General features: G+C 36.1%; 1 protein-coding gene across 2 annotated transcripts in view; it reads left to right on the plus strand.

Annotated features, from left to right (window-relative positions):
- The first annotated feature begins 6470 nt into the window (after window positions 1–6470).
- The window catches only part of LOC127844633 (exosome complex exonuclease RRP44-like), a 56589-nt gene continuing 43068 nt past the window's right edge, over window positions 6471–19991 (plus strand). For both annotated transcript variants that reach the window (XM_052375039.1, XM_052375040.1), the window contains exons 1-4: window positions 6471–6785; window positions 12780–12842; window positions 14042–14136; window positions 19643–19830. In XM_052375039.1, coding sequence (XP_052230999.1) covers window positions 6561–6785; window positions 12780–12842; window positions 14042–14136; window positions 19643–19830 — 571 coding nt within the window. In that variant the 5' untranslated portion in view covers window positions 6471–6560. The remainder of the gene's footprint in view (window positions 6786–12779; window positions 12843–14041; window positions 14137–19642; window positions 19831–19991) is intronic.

Consider the following 19991-nt stretch of genomic DNA (forward strand, 5'->3'; position numbering starts at 1 on the left):
ATGAAACTTGAAACATGGATAGATGGCAATATGGAGATTATGCACTTCATTTCATGTTGTCCCTACGTCTAGAATTATGGTTGCTATGACAACAAATATACTACAAATATTAACAAATCGACAAGAAATACTAGTATTGCTGAAAAAAGTGGATCCTGTGATAACTTTAAAGGGATCTTTTCACGTTTTGGTAAATTGACAAAATTGAAAAAAGTTGTTTCAGATTCGCAAATTTTCGTTTTAGTTATGATATGTGTGAGAAAACAGTAATACTGAACATTTACCATGGTCTAATATAATATAGCCATTTTATGTATTGTCCTCGGTGGTAATGAACAGGTCATAGACCGGACGGACTCGTATGACTTGAAGGAAAGAACAAACACAATATTGTGGATTGAAAACGGGCATTTATTATAAAATGCCATAAAAAAAGATAAAAATATAACAGATTCTTTCCAGAAAGGCATAATGGGTGGTAAAAACACGCCACACGTATATACACATACAAAAACATGAATTTGAATGTGATGACGGCGGGAAAAATAAGTATAAAAGAAAAATATTTGATGCGTATAACAGTAAAATAAGAAACAAATGTGTTTTACACACAGGTAAAAACATACATAGTACGGGAGTCAAAAACTTATGGCGGAGAAGGGGTGGAGGTGGGTTGTTAATTTCGACCATATTGGATTCCTCGTTAGTCTAGAAGGATCCAAAGGGCCACAATGGCCAACACTGAATTTGATTGGTCAAAACAGCCCATGTGACCCCACACTGAGGTTATACACAATATAAAGTAGTGAAACTCCAGCTGCTGGAGCAGTATTGAATTTTCATTAAAAACAATTAGTTGGTCCTTTATTTAAGGCAAGTGACCGATTGCCCAAACAGTACAAAACAGCACAATACAAACCAACATAAACACAAAATATGAATAAAGCTGGGGTCACCGCATTGGAACGGTCAATGCAAAGCATTGGGGGTTTTAAGTAATTAAATATAAGGCTTGAACCAATATAATGTTCAACAATTATGAAATCGTACAATGATATAAAATCTTTTATGTGTGCATAAAATGTTATTTATGTATTGTCCTCGGTGGTAATGAAAAGGTCATAGACCGGACGGACTCGTATGACTTGAAGGAAAGAACAAACACAATATTGTTGATTGAAAACGGGCATTTATTATAAAATGCCATAAAAAATATATAAATAGAACAGATTCTTTCCAGAAAGGCATAATGGGTGGTAAAAACATGCCACAAAGGGGACCGGAACGGGAACACCGCACTGCCCTTTAAACTTAGTATCACACGGGATAACACCATGGGTGTAAGTCTTCGTGCAACGAGAGATAATCCTTCACATAAACGGAATGAAACGGCATCATATCATATTAAAATTAATCCTTGAAAGTATCGCTTAAGAGCGTAATTGTTAATTTCGACCATATTGGATTCCTCGTTAGTCTAGAAGGATCCAAAGGGCCACAATGGCCAACACTGAATTTGATTGGTCAAAAGAGCCCATGTGACCCCACACTGAGGTTATACACAAGTAATTAAATATAAGGCTTGAACCAATATAATGCTCAACAATTAAGAAATCGTACAATGACATAAAATCTTTATGTGTGCATAAAATATTATATATGCATCTTTTGACGATTTAAAAACCTGAAAATTATAAAGCGTTGCAACGCAAAACGATTGAATGATTTGGAGAGTTCTGTTGTTGTCGTTTAATTTTGTAAAACTACGAAGATTTTTTATATAAAGTATAAAATACGCCTATCATACATAGTTGGCAGGATGTCCGATTGGTATAATTGGTTTTTACTCCGGGGGTCACTGGTTCGAGCCCTGATGCGGTCTACTTTTTTTTTACTTAAAAAAAATAAATTATTTTTTATATTTTACTGGAGCTTTTTAGATCCAATGTTTACATTTATCAATATAAAACATTTAATGACAAACTTCAAACCATGCCAAAATCTGTGAAAAGGCCCCTATAAAAGTTCTTCATATTTTTCCATTAATCTTGAAAAATATGTAGATGGCAATATGGAGATTATGCACGTCATTTCATTGTGTTCCTACGTCATGAATTCTGGTTGTTATGGCAACAAATAGACTAGAAATATTGCTGAAAAAGGTGGAGTTTCACCGGTAGGGGACTTATATTGTTTGGCAATAGTCTTGTTAAAATATATTTCGTCATTATAATTGTGTACCAATTCATTAAAATTAAAATTATGTTTTGAAACTTATGTTATGTATCATGGTATTGTTGTTTAATAATTTACTAGAGCAATATCATTTTTAGATAGTGTGTTCATCTTTGTCTATGTTGATCTTCAAAAATGAGTAAAAACAGACAAAAAACAATTCACATAAACTTATTTTTGCGCTTCCAAATAGACCCAAGCATTTCTAATCCATGTAGATTTGATCCCCTCCTTACGTCAACGTATACACTTTAATCACGTTCATTTGAACCCTGCTTTCGATACTATTGTCATTCTAAATTAAAACACTGCTAGATATAACACAATTAACAAGATTATCGCTCAATCATCTGAGACAATTTTGACAGAAAATTAATACGGGCAAGAGCCCGCGAAGCGGGCATTGACCGTTCATACATATGGGAATTTAGACATAAAATTACATAAGAATACCACATATGGATACGTCTCAAACAAATTTGCCACGCGACATATATTTTCGCGATGCTATTTATGAACTTGAACAAATCAAAAACACTTTGACATATGCTAAATCACATGTAAATACATACCTCAGAAAAAGTTATATCAATGACATCATAATTGTGTAGCGAATCGCACTAAATATTCTCGCATTATTTGTTTTTCTTCGCAACCGTTCCAAAATTAGGTCATTACTCAATTATCTCCCCTGAATGCTCTTCTTCAGTGGGTATAAGCCGAAGACTGGTTCACTACATATAGTAACAGTCTTCACCGAACACAATTTAGGGGAACATAACCCGTCTTTAATATATTGCCAATCTCCGATTTCTGTCGAATTTATTTGCTTTGATCTTTTCGATATCTTATTGTTATTATTATCCTGACAAATCACAAACGCTTGTTATAAAATTATTTGTTTTAAACACTATAGTTTGCATCTCTATTCTTCAAGTATTCTCGCGGTATTTCAATAACGACACCCTACTGTTTATGTATCAGAATTTGTGACGCATTTTCCATTCGCTCTCAGAAAGAAGTTTTACGTTTGATCATGAGCAATATTCTGGTAAGTTGTCGTTGTTACCCACCAGAAACACATTTATTCACAAATTTTTAAGATATTCAGATCTAACTTTTTAGTCTTTTAGCTGTAATTTTAAAAGTATTTTCACCTCGTCTGCTCGCATTTTACCGATATCCCAAAAGGTTACATATCACTATAAATAGTTTAGGCCTAAAACCACAAAATCCGATACCGTTGGAATTTTCGTACCACAATATTACGAAAAAAATCTTCCAGATTCGAAATCAACAAAAAACAAGACATTTATAAATTGTCTGCATTATTGATCAAATTTTAAGATATTTGTTGGTTTTCCGTTTTTAGAAGCTGTTCTGCCAAGGCAAGAGCTGGGCATTATACAAGCCATTATATCCAGCAAAACTGACAGTTTTGGTTTACAGAAATCAACAAAGGAGGGATTCCCGAACTATCAAAATTTCCAAGCTATACACACAGTTATTATCTGTGGTGATCTTCATTGGTTCTGTTTGTTTACTTGGATGGAACATGTGTGAACTTTTATAGAACTTTGAAAAGTCTATATATGTCTATCTATAAACAAAAATCAACTATGGTATAATAAGATCAGATGTGCAAACAATGTCAAAGGGTTGTTAAATTAACAATTTGAAGGCAATTATGCTGAAAAAATATGAAAAGTTTCCATGCAAATTTTGTCTGTATATCGACAAGTGTCTGCCGATTATTGTCAAACTAGTAATACAAAACTTACCACAAGTATGTAAAAGCACTAAGTACCAGTGATCATTTTTAGTAAGATAGTGTAATTCTAAACAGTTGCAAATAGCTTGTTTAGTAAATGCATAATGCAATTAATATGATTTACGTTCTATTGTGTAATTAATAAATTGGTTGTTACTTGCTAATCCATGATAAATGTTTTATGGCTAGTGCAAAACCAGCAATGTTAATTTTGTAAAAGGTAATACAATAACACCACTTTGTAATTTCATTTACGTTAATATTCCTGAAATGTAGGTTGATGAGTTTTACTTATTTTGTAACTATTATTTTATGTGCAAATAAATTATGTGAAGTGTTTTGTATATCCACACAATACCACATATCTTTTTATATATGTACTGTATTATGTGTTATTTGAATGTTTAAATAAAAAAATATGGATGATATAACATGATGCATTATAATATTTGCATTCAAATTGTAACTGTAGAGCTAAGTGTATGCAGTTTAGACTGTGATTTTAGAATTGCTACAAAATGGCTAGTTTTTTAGTGGCGACACAATTTAAACTATTCAACAATAGTTTGCGAAAGAAAATTAGAAACCTGCAAGATACCTGTATTTATTAAATATCTTAATTGCGAAACAAGTATGTTGTTATGCTGTTACACATAATTATACATTGATAATAAATAAGAAGACAATTAGTGGTGTTAACGTTTCCCAACAGTAGAAATCATTCTTCTGATGAAGTCAGTGGTATACAGACGAAAGCTCCAGGTATGGCTTTCAATACGTAGTGTGTGTTATTTGGCAGTCTAAAACTTATTGGATTAAAAAAAAATCCTATCAAATATGTCAATCAAAATTGATTTGACACATTACATGTACTGTTTGCTAAATGTAACTGCTTTAGCAAGCTGTCAAGTTGAATTGAGACATTTGATGAAACAAACTGGTTCCTGGGTAGGACCAGTACTTAGTGTCTATATGACGTACCATGACGTCAAAAGTCTACAAGACCTACTAGGTAGAACGAGAAATGTACTTCGACGTACAGTTTTCACCGACCCTTGAGTGTTAGCCAATCAGAAGACACCTTACATCTGTTGCTTTTAGAGATATTTGACATTGAACATAAGTATTATTATTATATATACCAAATTATGCGACTATCGACCGCTTACTCATAGATATTGTGCGTATTTATTAAACATTATTATTATTATAATTTATACCAAATTATGCGACTATCGACCGCTAACTCATAGATATTGTGCGTATTTATTGACCTGGCGTGGCGGAATTAACCTCTTACTTATGCAAGTTATGGTTATCACAAAATACGACCAACGGAGAGGTTATAATACATTTTATTCTGTTAATGCTTGGTAACTGTTTGGTTACCGTTGGGAATTTCCTACACAGTAATGCACTGGATGGTCGTGATACTGCGCCCCGCATGATCAATAAATACTCACAATATGCTGAATAATTTTAATTTTAAAAAGGTAACAATTGAATCTTCTTCAAATTTGTATATAATCTATTTCAATGCATTAAATACTTGAAACTTCTATGTGTTGTTTTTTTTGCCATTCTGATATTTTTATTCATTTTGTCCTCAATTAAAAAAGAGATTTTAAACATTTATTATGAATAAATCTGAAGGAAAAGCGGCTCAAGAGACTAGTGTTTAGCTTGGCTGTTCAAAAAATGTGTACGTCGAAGTACAAACATGTATGTCGAAGTACAAATTGTACTTTGACGTACAAATATATACTTCGAAGTGTATTTTATATTTATGTCGACGTTCAATTATTGTACTTTGACATACATTTCTCTTTTTAACTTGTAGGTCTTCTTGACTTTCAACCCAAATGGTACGCCATAGTATGTCTTTAGGGTTATCTAAAGAATGCTCCCACTTAAGAGATCAATACAGAGACCTCCCAGTGTCTAAGCCAGTTAGCAGACACCCCATCCACTATACCACAGACCCGAACCAGCTATAAATTCCTGTGGCTAGAAAACAAAAAAATATAAGATGCTAGATCTTTAAGCTTGGAACATGTAACTTGTTTTAAGATTGATTTTTTTTATGCAACACTTAATTATTGCAACAATTATAATATTTTGAACACAATCATGTCAATATATTTATTAAAAATACATAGTTATCAAAAAAACTTAAAAAGCTTTTGCCCGTAAATTAGGTAGCACCTATAATCATATTATAACTTTTGAGATGTTGAATACCAGGAAGGAGACATGAAGTCTGACGTTAATCAGTCCATGTTTGAATGTATGAAGACGGTTTAGAATATAGCTAACAAACACACATTTAAACAGATTTGAAAGAAATAACTGAATTCCAGGCGATCGTTTTTAGTAATTGCAATCTGTGTATGACCGGGGCGTGTACACAACGACAATCGAAACGCATACGTATCCATAGAATGCTTTAAATAATCGATAAAGAGAATCGAGCAATCCAAAACAAAGCGTCTAATGATCCAGACGGACTTTCACGTGTTGATATTTTAATTGATTTATATTTAAATAAAGCAAAATGCTTACAAACAAAATATTTCTTAAGAAAACCAAAAAAGGAAGTATTTTGAAAATTGTTAGGGAGCACTATTTAAGAGATGACATATCGTGTGGATCCGAATGTTGTGAAACATGTACGCACGATTCAAAGGGGGCCAAGTTGCTTTCCAAACCAGAGAATAACAGTGTTATAGTGAATACGCCACACTACATAATCCCGGACTCAAATGTGGTTTTTCATCAGGTAGGATTGGGATCCGGACAGTTGCCATACAGTTTATTTTAACTTTGTTGGTATATTGTTGGTGTATAGGTCGCAGTCTGTGGGTTCGCTCCCTACTCGGTTCTTCTTGAATGCTCTGAGCTTTTATGAGTACATAAGGAGGGTCAATATAGCTTGGAGTTGTATGAATGCAACTACTCGGGGGAGCGTTCTCATTATTTCCTCCATAGACACCAAGAACTGGTTCTTCCCAAGAAACGAACTTGATAATGTCCATATCTGCCTTTAATGCTCGAAAGGGCGCTTGGCTGTATACATAGATAGATAGATTATGTCCTCCTAGACAGATGTCACCCTGACACTCGCCTTTCGGATATTAAAGTGTTCCTCCTCAGGTTAGCTTTTAGTGGTTTGATTGCATATAACCAACAAACGTAACTAATGGTAATAATTGGGCCAGGGAGCAAATACAATTCAATACACGTATACTACCTTAAGCAAAATGGAAGCTCCAACATAGAATCACACGTCTGCTCACGCAAGCGGTCTGGATCGGAAGAGACCGTCGTCTTGGGAATCCACGTCTACTCACGTCTAGGCTAATCCTCCTAAGCAGCACTGGCACAGGCTTTGGGTCACAGGTCCACACTTATACTCCTGGCAATACTCACCTCACGGCAACACATCCAGCCATGTCTGCAGCCAGTGCAAGAAGAGTGCGTCATCACATGTGTGCCAATCTAGCTCCTCGCTGATTGGTCGATGGTTCCCTATCATGCAACATTTGAGTGTTTCGTGGGCTGGTTACCGGCACTACACTCCCCCCCCCCTTTTTTCCTTTTGGGTTGACTACCCACTTAGAAGCATTTGATCATCCCCAGAGGTCCTGGGCACCCGAGGAATTACAAATCCCAATGCCTCATTCGTAAGCACAGGACCTTTGCCATGTAAGGTACTCTGAGACTGCTGGGCCAAAGCTGTCCCGCCGCACTTGGTGGAAGTACAAACCCCTTCTCTTGGACCCAACGCCCCTTTCGCAAGCATGGGGACGCCCTCGCCATGCGACATACTCATGGATCGCAGCGATCTAGCGGATACTGTGACCTTGATCTTACTCCCTAAAGTCAGGTCTGCTTTCCGACCAGCTTTCATCTGACCACTAAGAATATATTTATCTTCATGCCAACCACAACTTAAATTAATTCCCCTCCATAAAATGTCAGTGATCCCTGGTCTGTAATAAAATGATTAAAACAATACACAAGAACACATCTTTAATACCCAGCAACATGTCACCTCACGACCACCTGTCCTGTATAGCTTGGAAGTCTAAAACCAAAACAAAACGGAACATGCAAACAAAATGAACGCATCATCAACTCAAGTGTCTCAATGTCTCAAATTAGATGTCTCATAATGAATCTCAATATTTTTAAACCAAGGTCTGGTAACTCCTGCCCTTTGCTTGTCAACACAATGAATGGACAGGAGCACCCACCCTACCATCTACTGATAATCACACTTGCTTCGCAGCCCACACAAGAAAGGCTACGCTCTCTGCATGAGACTGTGAACTGCATTATCTACTCATAATCAATACTAAAATGTTACAAGTTACTATAAATATCCTCGCCATCCTGCACCGGCAATTTTTTCTGAAAGCAAATAAGTTCAGCTTGACAGGCACATGCTTGTCTTTTATTGATGATGCAAACAAAATGTATAGTTTGACATTAAACATATAACACAACAGTGTTCCAATTAGATTATTATATATATATTACATATATCCCTTCAAACCCAGTGGTTATTGCAAAAACATGGTGGACATGGCGCCAGCTAATCAAACGCATCAATTCTGTCAATAGAGTTGTTCAACATAAAAATTTATAACAAATTCACTTCACTTACACTAATACAGGGAACCAGAACTAAAATAAAAACAGAACAACAAAAACAGAGAAACTATTAAAGGTACCCACTCGCTGATTGGTAGACGGTTCCCTATCACGCAACATGTGCGTGTTTCCTGGGCTGGTCACCGGTACTACAATATTTAAGACATTCCTCACATTATGTTTTCACAGTTTGATAAGTGATGCATAGACTTATCACCTGTGTTTAAACCATTCATTTGTCAATATAGAGTCCATGATAAATAAATTTGAACATCGTGGCCATCCTATATATTGTTTGCTGGGGATTAGGCAACCAACCCAATTGCCGGGGATTAGGCAACCAACCCAATTGCCGCCATGAATTTTATAGGTCTGGTTAAAAAAAAGTTACTTTTTTAGCTCGACTATTATATATGAAATATATATAGTGGAGCTATCCTACTCACCCCGGCGTCGGCGTTTCCGTTCCATGCTGTGCCGTGCCGGTAGCGTGCAAATGTTAAAGTTTTCGTACTACCCCAATTATTTTCATTGTCCCTTGACATATTGCTTTCATATTTTGCATACTTGTTTACCAATATGACCCCCAACCTATAAACAAGAGCAGACAACTCTATCAAGCATTTTGTCATAATTATGGCCCCTTTTCCACTTAGAATATGCATATTATTGATAAATCTGTTAAAATTTGCGTACTACCCCAAATATTTCCTATATCCTTTGACATATTGCTTTTATATTTTGCATACTTGTTTACCAACATGACCCCAACCTAAAAACAAGAGCAGACCACTGTATCAAGCATTTTTACATAATTATGGCCCCTTTTACACATAGATAATTGAACATTTTGCTTAAATTGCCATAACTTCTTTATTTATGATCACATTTTATTATTACTTTGACAAAACAACACTTACCTGAAGACCACAATGGATTCCACCCAAACAATACCCCACGCCCCTACCCAGAATCCCTTAGCCCCACCCCCACGCCCCACCCAATTTTTTTTTATTTTTATTTAAACATCATGTAATGAATTACCCCACCCTACATTATACCCCCCTCTCACCCCCCCACCCAACCTCCTCCCCCCCCCCCCCAATTTTTTTTCTCCTTTTTTATTTTTGAAAGATTGTCTAATAAATGACCACACCCCACATTACAATTTCCCCATGATGGCTTACATTATAATGTCAAGCACTCGAATAATAGGGGTTGCTGTCCTCTGACAGCTCTTGTTTATGCCCCCGGTAGGGTGGCATATAGCAGTTGCACTGTCCGTCTGTCTGTCTGTCTGTCTGTCCGTCACACTTTTGCGTTTAGGTTTCGAAAAATGCTCATAACTTCTATGTCCCTTGAGATATAACCTTCATATTTGGTATGCATGTGCATATGGACAAGGCCTTTCCATACGCACAAAAGTTTGTACCCCTTTGACCTTGAACTTAGGGTTAACGTTTAGGTTTCGAAATCTGCATTTAGGTTTCGAAAAAGCATTTTTTTGCGGGCATATGTCTTCTGATGGAGACAGCTCTTGTTTTATATTAACATGCCTGAACACTGATATGTCATGAAAGTCATGAAAGATTGTTGGTCTTGAATTAAAACTCTGTGATCTGCATAATCCCATTAGAGACATTCTCCGTTGGATGGGATTTGGCACAGTATAGTTGAGCCATGTTCACAAGAAAATTGACCTTTGTTTAGAACCCTATAACACTCTGTTAGAAGGGTACACATCAGTGGTAGACAATAAAAGCTTCAAATGTTGTCATTCTGCTTTCATCATTTCTTATTTAGACTAATGATTGAATGAAATGTACCAGACCCAGTCAATATACAGGGGTTTTTCATCACTGTCTGTGCCTCCGGAAAACGGAGGCATTCCCAATGCAAAAGGACCTGATCCCAAACCAAAATTATAACAAAAATTCCCAATTTCCAAAAAAAAATATTATTTTTTTTAGAAAGAAGTGTTTAATGACTTATGATTATTAGATTATTAATGTTCCAACTGTCCAGCTGATGTGTATCATACCAACAAGCACTACTATGGTTGAGCGAGGATTCAGCACCATGAACCTGCTGTGCTCCCCATTTCACAGCGCATTCACACAAACCAAACCGACTCATCTGATGCTTACCTATGATAATAATATGTTTGGAATATGTTACACAACATTGGATATGTTAGTTTTTAGTTCACTTGTAAATCTTACAAAATCACTCGGAAAATAATGTTTAACAGTTTCATATGTTTCTACTCAACACTTAATTTACTTGCAGTGTTATTATCAGCAAACATATACAAAGTCAGCATCACTGAAGATGTTATCATCAGCTTGATAATCACGTGGGGTTTACACACGCACATTATTTTGATGCAAACCACCTTTAATGATATTTAGTTTATTTTTATGCTGCCCAAGGTAGACATATAGTGATCACACTGTCCATCTGTCTGTCCGTCCGTCTGTCTGTCCGTCACACTTTTTTGAAAAATGTTCATAACTTCTATGTTGCTTCAGATGTAACCTTCATATTTGGTATGCATGTGTATATGGACAAGGCCTTTCCATACGCCCACACTTTTTACCCCTTTCACCTTGACCTTAAACTTAGGGTCCGCGTTTAGGTTTCGAAATATGCTTTAAGGTTTATATGCTTGAACTTTGGGCCTGCGTTTAGGTATGCATGTGTGTCTGGACACGACCTTTCAATAACCCCCCAAAAAATTGACCTCTGTGACCTTAACCCTGGGGCCTGTGTTTAGGTTTTGAAATCTGCGTTTAGATTATGAAAAATGCTAATATAGCTATATGTCTCTTGAAGTATAACTTTCACATTTGGTATGCATGTGTATATGGAAAAGACCTTTCCAGACACACAAATCTTGACCCCTGTGGCCATGACCTTGAAGTAAGGGTCTGCATTTAGGTTTCAAAAAATTTGTTCTGTTATTTAGCTGTCTTACATAAATATTAAATTGTTTTTTGGGGGCATATGTCATCCTATGGAGACAGCTCTTGTTTTGTTTCGTCATCTGGCCTATGGATTTGTCTATGTCAAAGGGGCATTGGTGTCTTCAAAACATTTAGTTTACTAATGCTCCCTAGGCTTTTAGTGCTCATGAGTAAGCTAATTTGGTCACTAACTAGCTGTCATAGTAACAATTCACTTAAAATTACAATGCTGAGAATCACACACTGGGCTTATTTGCATGCAGAGCTCCAGATAAGGTTTTAGTCAAAATGGTATGTTACCCCCTGATATTATTGTTCAAGCGTATTTTACTCCTTTGTTTCAGCCATAAAAGGTACTTAGAAATATTGAGGGGTAATGTTTATTTCCACTGATATATTACATGGCTTGTTTAATCGAGAAATAGTATTATTTGTTATTTATATTAATAAATGCAAAGGAAAGAAGTTAAAATGATGATATGAACAGACTTTCTTTAAAATATTCCCACAGGAGCCGCTTGTCGCTTAAAACGTCCATTTTTTAAACCACAAACGTCATGGGCCGCAATTTTGATTGCAAGCTTGCTTTGATTGACTTACTTTTGATTCAAAGGTTATCGTACACTCAAAACGCCACTTGATTATTGGTTAAACCGTTTACACACTTAAAAAAATACGTACCAAAATTTGTATTGCTTAATGTTACGTACCGGGCTGATTTTTTATGCGTTTTTTTTATTTTTCAATGGGTAAATACGCAAATATACGCATCTTATCTGGAGCTCTGTTTGCATGCGTTTATGTAGACATTCAATGTAAAAATACACACTCATTCTATCTAAAAACCATTAGTGATGGTGATATTGTGCCTGCAGAGACAGTTGGGAGCTGCACAAGAGCTCTTGTACAGTATCACTAACTAACCTCTTTCAACTGCATATGAAAACATCCTGAAAGGTGTGTACATCCAACAGATCAACTGATATCCAAAAGTCTGCAAATAATGAAACGTGTTTAAAACCTTCTGTTATTCTCTTAAAATAATGCATCCAGTTTCCAAAGTTATTTTAGAAATTATTCATTTCAGTATTTTCAATTCCATGTATTTCCATATTTTATCATGTATTTAACAGTAATTTCTATTGTTTCAGATTGATGTTTTAGAAGATGCAGCAATACAAAATTTGATCATTCTTCAAACAGTTTTAGAGGAGGTGAATTATTAAATGTCCTTTCCTTATCTTGAAACTGGAATAGAGTTTAACTTTAAATCACATTTCCTTCATATTAAGTACATGTACTTATTAGTCCCCTATTGATTTCACCGGAGGGGACTTATCGTTTGTGCTCTGTGTGTCCGTCAGTCAGTCAGTCAGTCAGTCTTTCACACTTTTCTGGATCCTGCAATAACTTTATAAGTCAGGGGGTTTTATCTGATTTTGGGGAAAGGGCCTGGCCTTTTTTTAGGGGAAAAAAATCGCGCGAAACGCCGTATTTTGGGGGGAAAATCACACGAAACGCCGGATTTGGGGGGGGGGGAAATGAGGAAAGTCTTAAATAATCAATTAAGCATATTTTACTGTTTTTAAAACAAATTCAAGGAAACAGAAAATTTTATTATGCAATATTTTTCTATTTTCTACACTGGATCAGGTAAACTTATATATTTAAAGATTTAAAAAAAAAAAAAAATTATAATATTTTTTTTTGGAGGGGAAAATGAAATCTAGGGGAAAATTTACCAGCTGAGGGGAACAAAAAATCGGAGGGGAAAGGGCGGATTTTTGGCGGGTCACAAAGAAGGAAAAAAAACCTGAAAGTTCTTAATATTTTTTTCATGAAACTTGAAACATGGATAGATGGCAATAAGGACATTATGCACGTCGTTTCATTTTGTTCCTACGTCAAAAATTCTGGTTGCTATGGCAACAAAAAAAATAAAAAAATCTGACAATGGTGGAGCCGGTAGGGGACTTATATTGCTTGACAATAGTCTTGTTTATTAGGTATTTATGATCTTTAGCATGCAATTACAGAAAAGACATATTTCAAGCCAGTATTTTGTATTGAAAGTGTTGCTGTGGAAGTATGCTGATAGATTTAGGAAAGAAATCGGTTGTAAATTTAGGAAAGAAATTGGTTGTTTTAATGAGCTGCGTTCTAGGTAAACTGTAATAAATGCATGAGCTAAAAGTGTTGTCCCAAATTGGCCTGTGCAGTCCCCACAGGCTAATCAGGGACGAAACTTTCCTTCCTTCAAATGAAAAATACCATAAAGCCGGAAGTGTTGTCCCTGATAAGCCTGTGCAGAGACACACACGCTAATCAGGGATGACACTTACGCACATGCATTAAACCCCATTTTCCTGAGCGATCCTCTAATTTTAACCAGTAATCCAATGTCTGTTATTAGGTGAAACATCGGAGTGCCCCTGCCTACAAGAGGTTGAAAGACATCCTTGCGAATCCAGCCAAACATTCATACAGCTTTGCAAATGAATTTAACAAGTAATAGCTTCTATATTTAAAGTTAGATCTGATGGCTCACTATAGCAAATGAGCTTTATGTGTCATACCGGAATCTCTTTTGCAGTCTGCACAGGCTTGTCAGGGATGAAATTTTACGCCTTTTCTTGATTTTCACAAAAGGAGAGTTTTCCTTTTAACGAAAAATACCATAAAAGCGGAAAGTTTAGTCTCTTATTAGCCTGTGATGACTTCACAGGCTTATATGGGACACACTCTATTCACATTGTACCGGTAATGCTGTTTATTATCAGAGTTATAATGGTAAATGACGTGGAGTCCATGCAAAATATATGGGCCGTGCTCTGTGAAAAGGGGGTTTAATGCATGTGCATAAAGTGTCATCCCAGATTAGCCTGTGTAGTGCGCATAGACTTATCAGGGACGACACTTTCCACTTTTATGATATTTTTCGTTTCAAGAAAGTCTCTTTTTAGCAAAAATCAAGTTTAGGCGGAAAGTGTCGTCCCTGATTAGCTTGTGCAGACTGCACAGGCTAATCTGGGATGACAATTAACACACATGCATTAAACCCCTTTTTCGCAGAGCACACCCATATGCATATGCATATGAAATGGGTTCATCAGTCATATTCATAAGACTAAAAAGAGATGGCTTTGACGTGAGGGCTTATAGACAGTATGCTGAATGCAGCTGAGTGAGACAAACCGAGTCGTGCAAAACACATCTCCTAAGTGACATTAATTACACCAAATTAACAAAGTGTGATTAAAACAATAGGACATTTATTCTTATGACGGTTTTAACGTTTATTTTAGGGACAGTAAACATAGCTACCGGTATGGAAACTCTGTTTATATATTTATATCCAGGAAATAGCAAAGTGATTTTTTTGCCCAAAATTACTGCAGAATTTCGGCTGCTTCCCTATCGCGAAATTCCACGTTTTTTTCCCAAAAATCTTACCAAAATTAAAAAAAATAATTCCAAATTCACCCCCCCCCCCCCTCCCCAAAAAAAAATTTTTTTTTTTTTTTTTTAGAAAGAAGTGTCTTATGATTTCTTATCTCTTGACTTTACTTTTTTAGCTCACCTGAGCACAACCTGCTCATGGTGAGCTATTGTGATAGCCTTTTGTCCGTTGTGCGTCCGTCGTCAACATTTGCCTTGTGCATTATGAAACTTGGTCAAAACATTGGTTTCATTGATATCTCAGACGAGTTCGAAAATGGTCTAGATCGGTGAAAAATCATGGCCGCCAGGGGGCGGGGCAGTTTTCTCAATATGTATGTAGAGAAAACATGTGAACGCTTTAGAAATCACATTTTTGGTCCAATCTTCATGAAATTTGGTCAGAACATTTGTTTCCTGAATACGACGGTTGAGTTTGAAAATGGTTTGGATCGGTAAAAAAACATGGCCACCAGGGGGCAGGGCAGTTTTGCTTATATGGCTATAGTTAAACCTTGTTAACACTCTAGGAGTCACATTTATTGTCCAATCTTCATCAAACTTGGTCTGAACATTTGTTTTTAGCTCACCTGAGCGCAACGTGCTCATGGTGAGCTTTTGGGATTGCCTTTTGTCTGTCGTGCGTCGTCAACATTTTACATTGTGAACACTCTAAAGGCCACATTTCTTATCTGATCTTCATGAAACTTGGTCAGAACATTTGTCCTGATGATACCTCGTCTGAGTTAGAAACTGGGTCATGCGTGTTCAAAAACTAGGTCACTAGGTAAAAAAATAGAAAATTCTTGTGAACACTGTAGAAGTCACATTTGTTGTCCAATCTTCATGTAAATTTTGCCAAAATGTTTGTCTAAATGATATGTTGGTTGAGTTCAAAAATTGTTCCAGTCCGTTGAAAAACATGGCCACCAGGGGGTGGGGCAATATTCCTTATATGGCTATATAGAAACCTTGTGAACACTCTAGAAATCACAATTTTTGCCACATCATTATGAAACTTGGTCAAAACATTGTTTTTGTTGATATCTTGGATGAGTTCGAAAATTGTCCAGATCGGTGAAAAATCATGGCCGCCAGGGGGCAGGGCATTTTTCTCTATATGTATATAGTGGAAACATTTGAACACTCTAGAAGTCACATTTTTGGTCCAATCGTCATGAAATTTGGTCAGAACATTTGTTTCCTTGATACGACATTTGAGGTTGAAAATGGTTCAGATCGGTAAAAAAACATGGCTGCCAGGGGGGGGGGTATTTTCCTTATATTTATATAGTAAAAAAGCTTGTGAACACTCTAGAAGTCACGTTTTTTGCCTAATCATCATGAAATTTGGTCAAAACATTGGTTATGTAGTTACCTCGGACGAGTTTGAAAAAAGTCGTGAACATTTGAAAAACATAGCCATAATAACAGAGGATTATTATGTTGATGATTGGTTGGGGATGAAGTGCAACAAACGTATTTTTGCCATCTGAAAACCCTTTATTAAATAATATCAAAATTTTAAGTAGTAATATTGATTTTACAGAAAATTACTTAGGGGAGAAACAACTGTATATAACAGTTTAGAGTCTGGCCCCAAATTCCTGTGCTGGCCACTTTTCACACATTTTGTTGCATGTAATTTAATGACTGCAGACCAATGAAATAACCATTAGACACAGCAGGTACCTCATTATCTCTGACAGTTGCTTAATGCCTAACCCCTTGTTTACAGCCCTTTGCAGTGAACAGCATGGAACAGCAATTGCTATACAGTGGTATCAATATAGAGATAAACACATAAATACATGTACATCTGTCTGGCATTTATTTTCGTATAAAAATCAGCATGCTGACTGCATAAAAAGAACAACATTACAACATTGAAGCAAGCTCTTGAAATAGCAAAATTATGTACTTATATATTTCCAAGAAAGGTTTATACAATATATATATATTTAATGGGTGTTATATTTCATATTTCTTAGCTTTAAGTACAGTGATGCCTGATTGAACTTACTCAATATGGCTATTATTTAACTTATAACTATCACAAAGTCCCAGTGTATATTATGAATACCAAGAAGAAAAAGTAAAGATATGTACATAAAAATATCCTTTACAGCTTAGGCAACAACTGTTGTCTAAATTCAATTATATTGATCAATAAAAAATAGATTGAAATATTCTCCAACTTTACTGTTGAACATTTATTGACAAAAAACTATCGTGTCTACATGTACACATATCATATCACATATATACTTTGTTCAAGAATTAAAGAGATAGAGAAAATGTACTTAAAACCAACTATTTGCGATACTTATGATATTGAATGCAGCTTGTATATGAGAATAAATTTCACATTTTAAATGCATTTTAGTTTTGAATTGGTTGTAAATAAAGAGTAGAAGCGTAGAGGAATTGTTTACAAACAACACTTACAAATGTGAATAATTAGCAAAAATTAACTCTTAAATGAAGTATTACATTTCATTTTAAATCATGAATACAGATTGATATACAAAAGTCATGTAGGCCTACATGGATGATATGTGAAATACAGTATTATGTGAAAGTCAGAAATACCATTATTCTCATTAATTTTATACACAGATGTACGTCATGTATGATATGTGAAATGCAGTATTTCTTGAAAATCAGAGTTTCATTGTTCTAAATAACTTTGAATGGAAAAACAGTGAAAACGTATTTTAATAATAGAGCACACTAAGTCTGTACTACCGCCTGTCTGCTCAGCACTCGTCCTCTTTTGAAGATTTTACACTAAATAATCGAACTAAAAAGCGCAAGTTAAGTATGTACGCCCATCTGTATGAAGTACTTTTATTATTTTAAACTCCACCTTCCCAGAATAGTTTAGTTCCTTTGGGTCTCAGGTGAGCGCCTTAGGGCCCATGGCCCTCTTGTTTTAAACATCTTACAAAACATATACCTTTAATTTAGTCCTTTTTGTAGATAAATAATTCCCAAATTTGCCACTTTTATTGGTAAAAAAAATTCCCAATTTCACCAGACTCCTTTTCTCAAAATGGCTAGAAAAACCCCTGAAAATGCACTTAATATGTAAGACTGTCATGATTCTTATAATATTGCGGTAGGTTTGTAGCCTGGGTTCTTACTGACCAGGAAAAGTTCTTAAAAACAGGTACTTTAAGAAACTCTATATGATTTCAACATGATCTTCATGTATGTTTAGGAGAATTATAACCATAACCCTCCACTCTTTTAAATTTTAAATTAGAGTTATTGACATGTGTTGTTTTTATGCCCCCAGTAGGGTGGCATATAGCAGTTGAACTGTCCGTCAGTCAGTATGTCAGTATGTGTGTATGTCAGTCTGTCCGTCGGTCCGAAAAAAGACTTTAACGTTAGCCATAACTTGCATTATTGAAGATAGAAACTTGATATTTGGCATGCATGTGCATCTCACGGAGCTGCACATTTTGAGTGGTGAAAGGTGAAGATCAAGGTCAACCTTCAAGGTCAAATGTCTAATATATGGCGTCTGTCCGTCCATCCAAAAACTTTAACATTGGCAAAAACTTTTTCACTATTGAAGATAGCAACTTGATATTTGGCACGCATGTGTATCTCATGGAGCTGAACATTTGGAGTGGTGAAAGGTGAAGGTCAAGGTCATCCTTCAAGGTCAAATGTCAAATATATGGCGTCTGTCTGTCCGAAAAATTTAACATTGGCCATAACTTTTTCAATATTGAAGATAGCAACTTGATATTTGGCATGCATGTGCATCTCACGGAGCTGCACATTTTGAGTGGTGAAAGGTGAAGGTCATCCTTCAAGGTCAAATGTCTTATATATGGCGTCTGTCCGTCCGTCCAAAAACTTTAACATTGGCCATAACTTTTTCACTACTGAAAAGATAGCAACTTGATATATGGCATGCATGTGTATCTCATGGAGCTGAACATTTTGAGTGGTGAAAGGTGAATGTCAAGGTCAGCCTTCAAGGTCAAATGTCAAATATATGGCGCCTGTCCGTCCGAAAACTTTAACATTGGCCATAACTTTTTCACTATTGAAGATAGCAACTTGATATTGGGCATGCATGTGTATCTCATGAAGCTGCACATTTTGAGTGGTGGAAGTTTAAGGTCAAGGTCAAAGGTCACAAAAAAAATTCAAAGCGGCGTTCTCATGATGCTGCACATTGTGAGTGATGGAAGTTCAAGGTCAAGGTCATCCTTCAAGGGCAATTTTTTTTTTTTTTTTTTCAAAGCGACGTTGTCATGAAGCTGCACATTTTGAGTGGTGGAAGTTCAAGGTCAAGGTCATCCTTCAAGGTCAAAGGTAAAAAAAATAAAATCAAAGCGGCGTTGTCATGAAGCTGCACATTTTAAGTGGTGGAAGTTCAAGGTCAAGGTCATCCTTAAAGGTCAAAGGTAAAAAAAATATTTTATTTTTTTATTTGAAAGCGGCGCAATAGGGGGCATTGTGTTTCTGACGAACACCTCTCTTGTTTTATGATGTAAATAAAATTTATTTGGTGAGGGATGCCATTGTTTAAACAAATTTGCTTTTTCTATAGAGATACATACATTGAGCGCGCGCCAGGTGAGAAGGCAAACGACCGTAATGATCGGGCCATACGAGAGGCGGGCCTGTGGTACCAGAAACATCTGTCCTGCACCGGAATCACTACCACAGTTGTGCTGGTCACGAACGATGCCGACAACCGGGCCAAGGCAAACCTGAAGGGCCTCACTGCTTTTACAAGTAGGAGAAATATATAAGCACTGGTGTTATTTCTCCTCCTTTCAGGGGTGTGCTTTCTCTTTCTTTCAAGGGTGTGATATCTGCTTCCAGGGGTGTAATTTCTCCTCCTTTCAGTGGTGTGATTTCTCCTTCTTTTCAGGGGTGTGATTTGTCCTTCTTTC

This window comes from Dreissena polymorpha, chromosome 9 (genome assembly GCF_020536995.1).
Source record: "Dreissena polymorpha isolate Duluth1 chromosome 9, UMN_Dpol_1.0, whole genome shotgun sequence".
NCBI classification, from domain to species: domain Eukaryota; kingdom Metazoa; phylum Mollusca; class Bivalvia; order Myida; family Dreissenidae; genus Dreissena; species Dreissena polymorpha.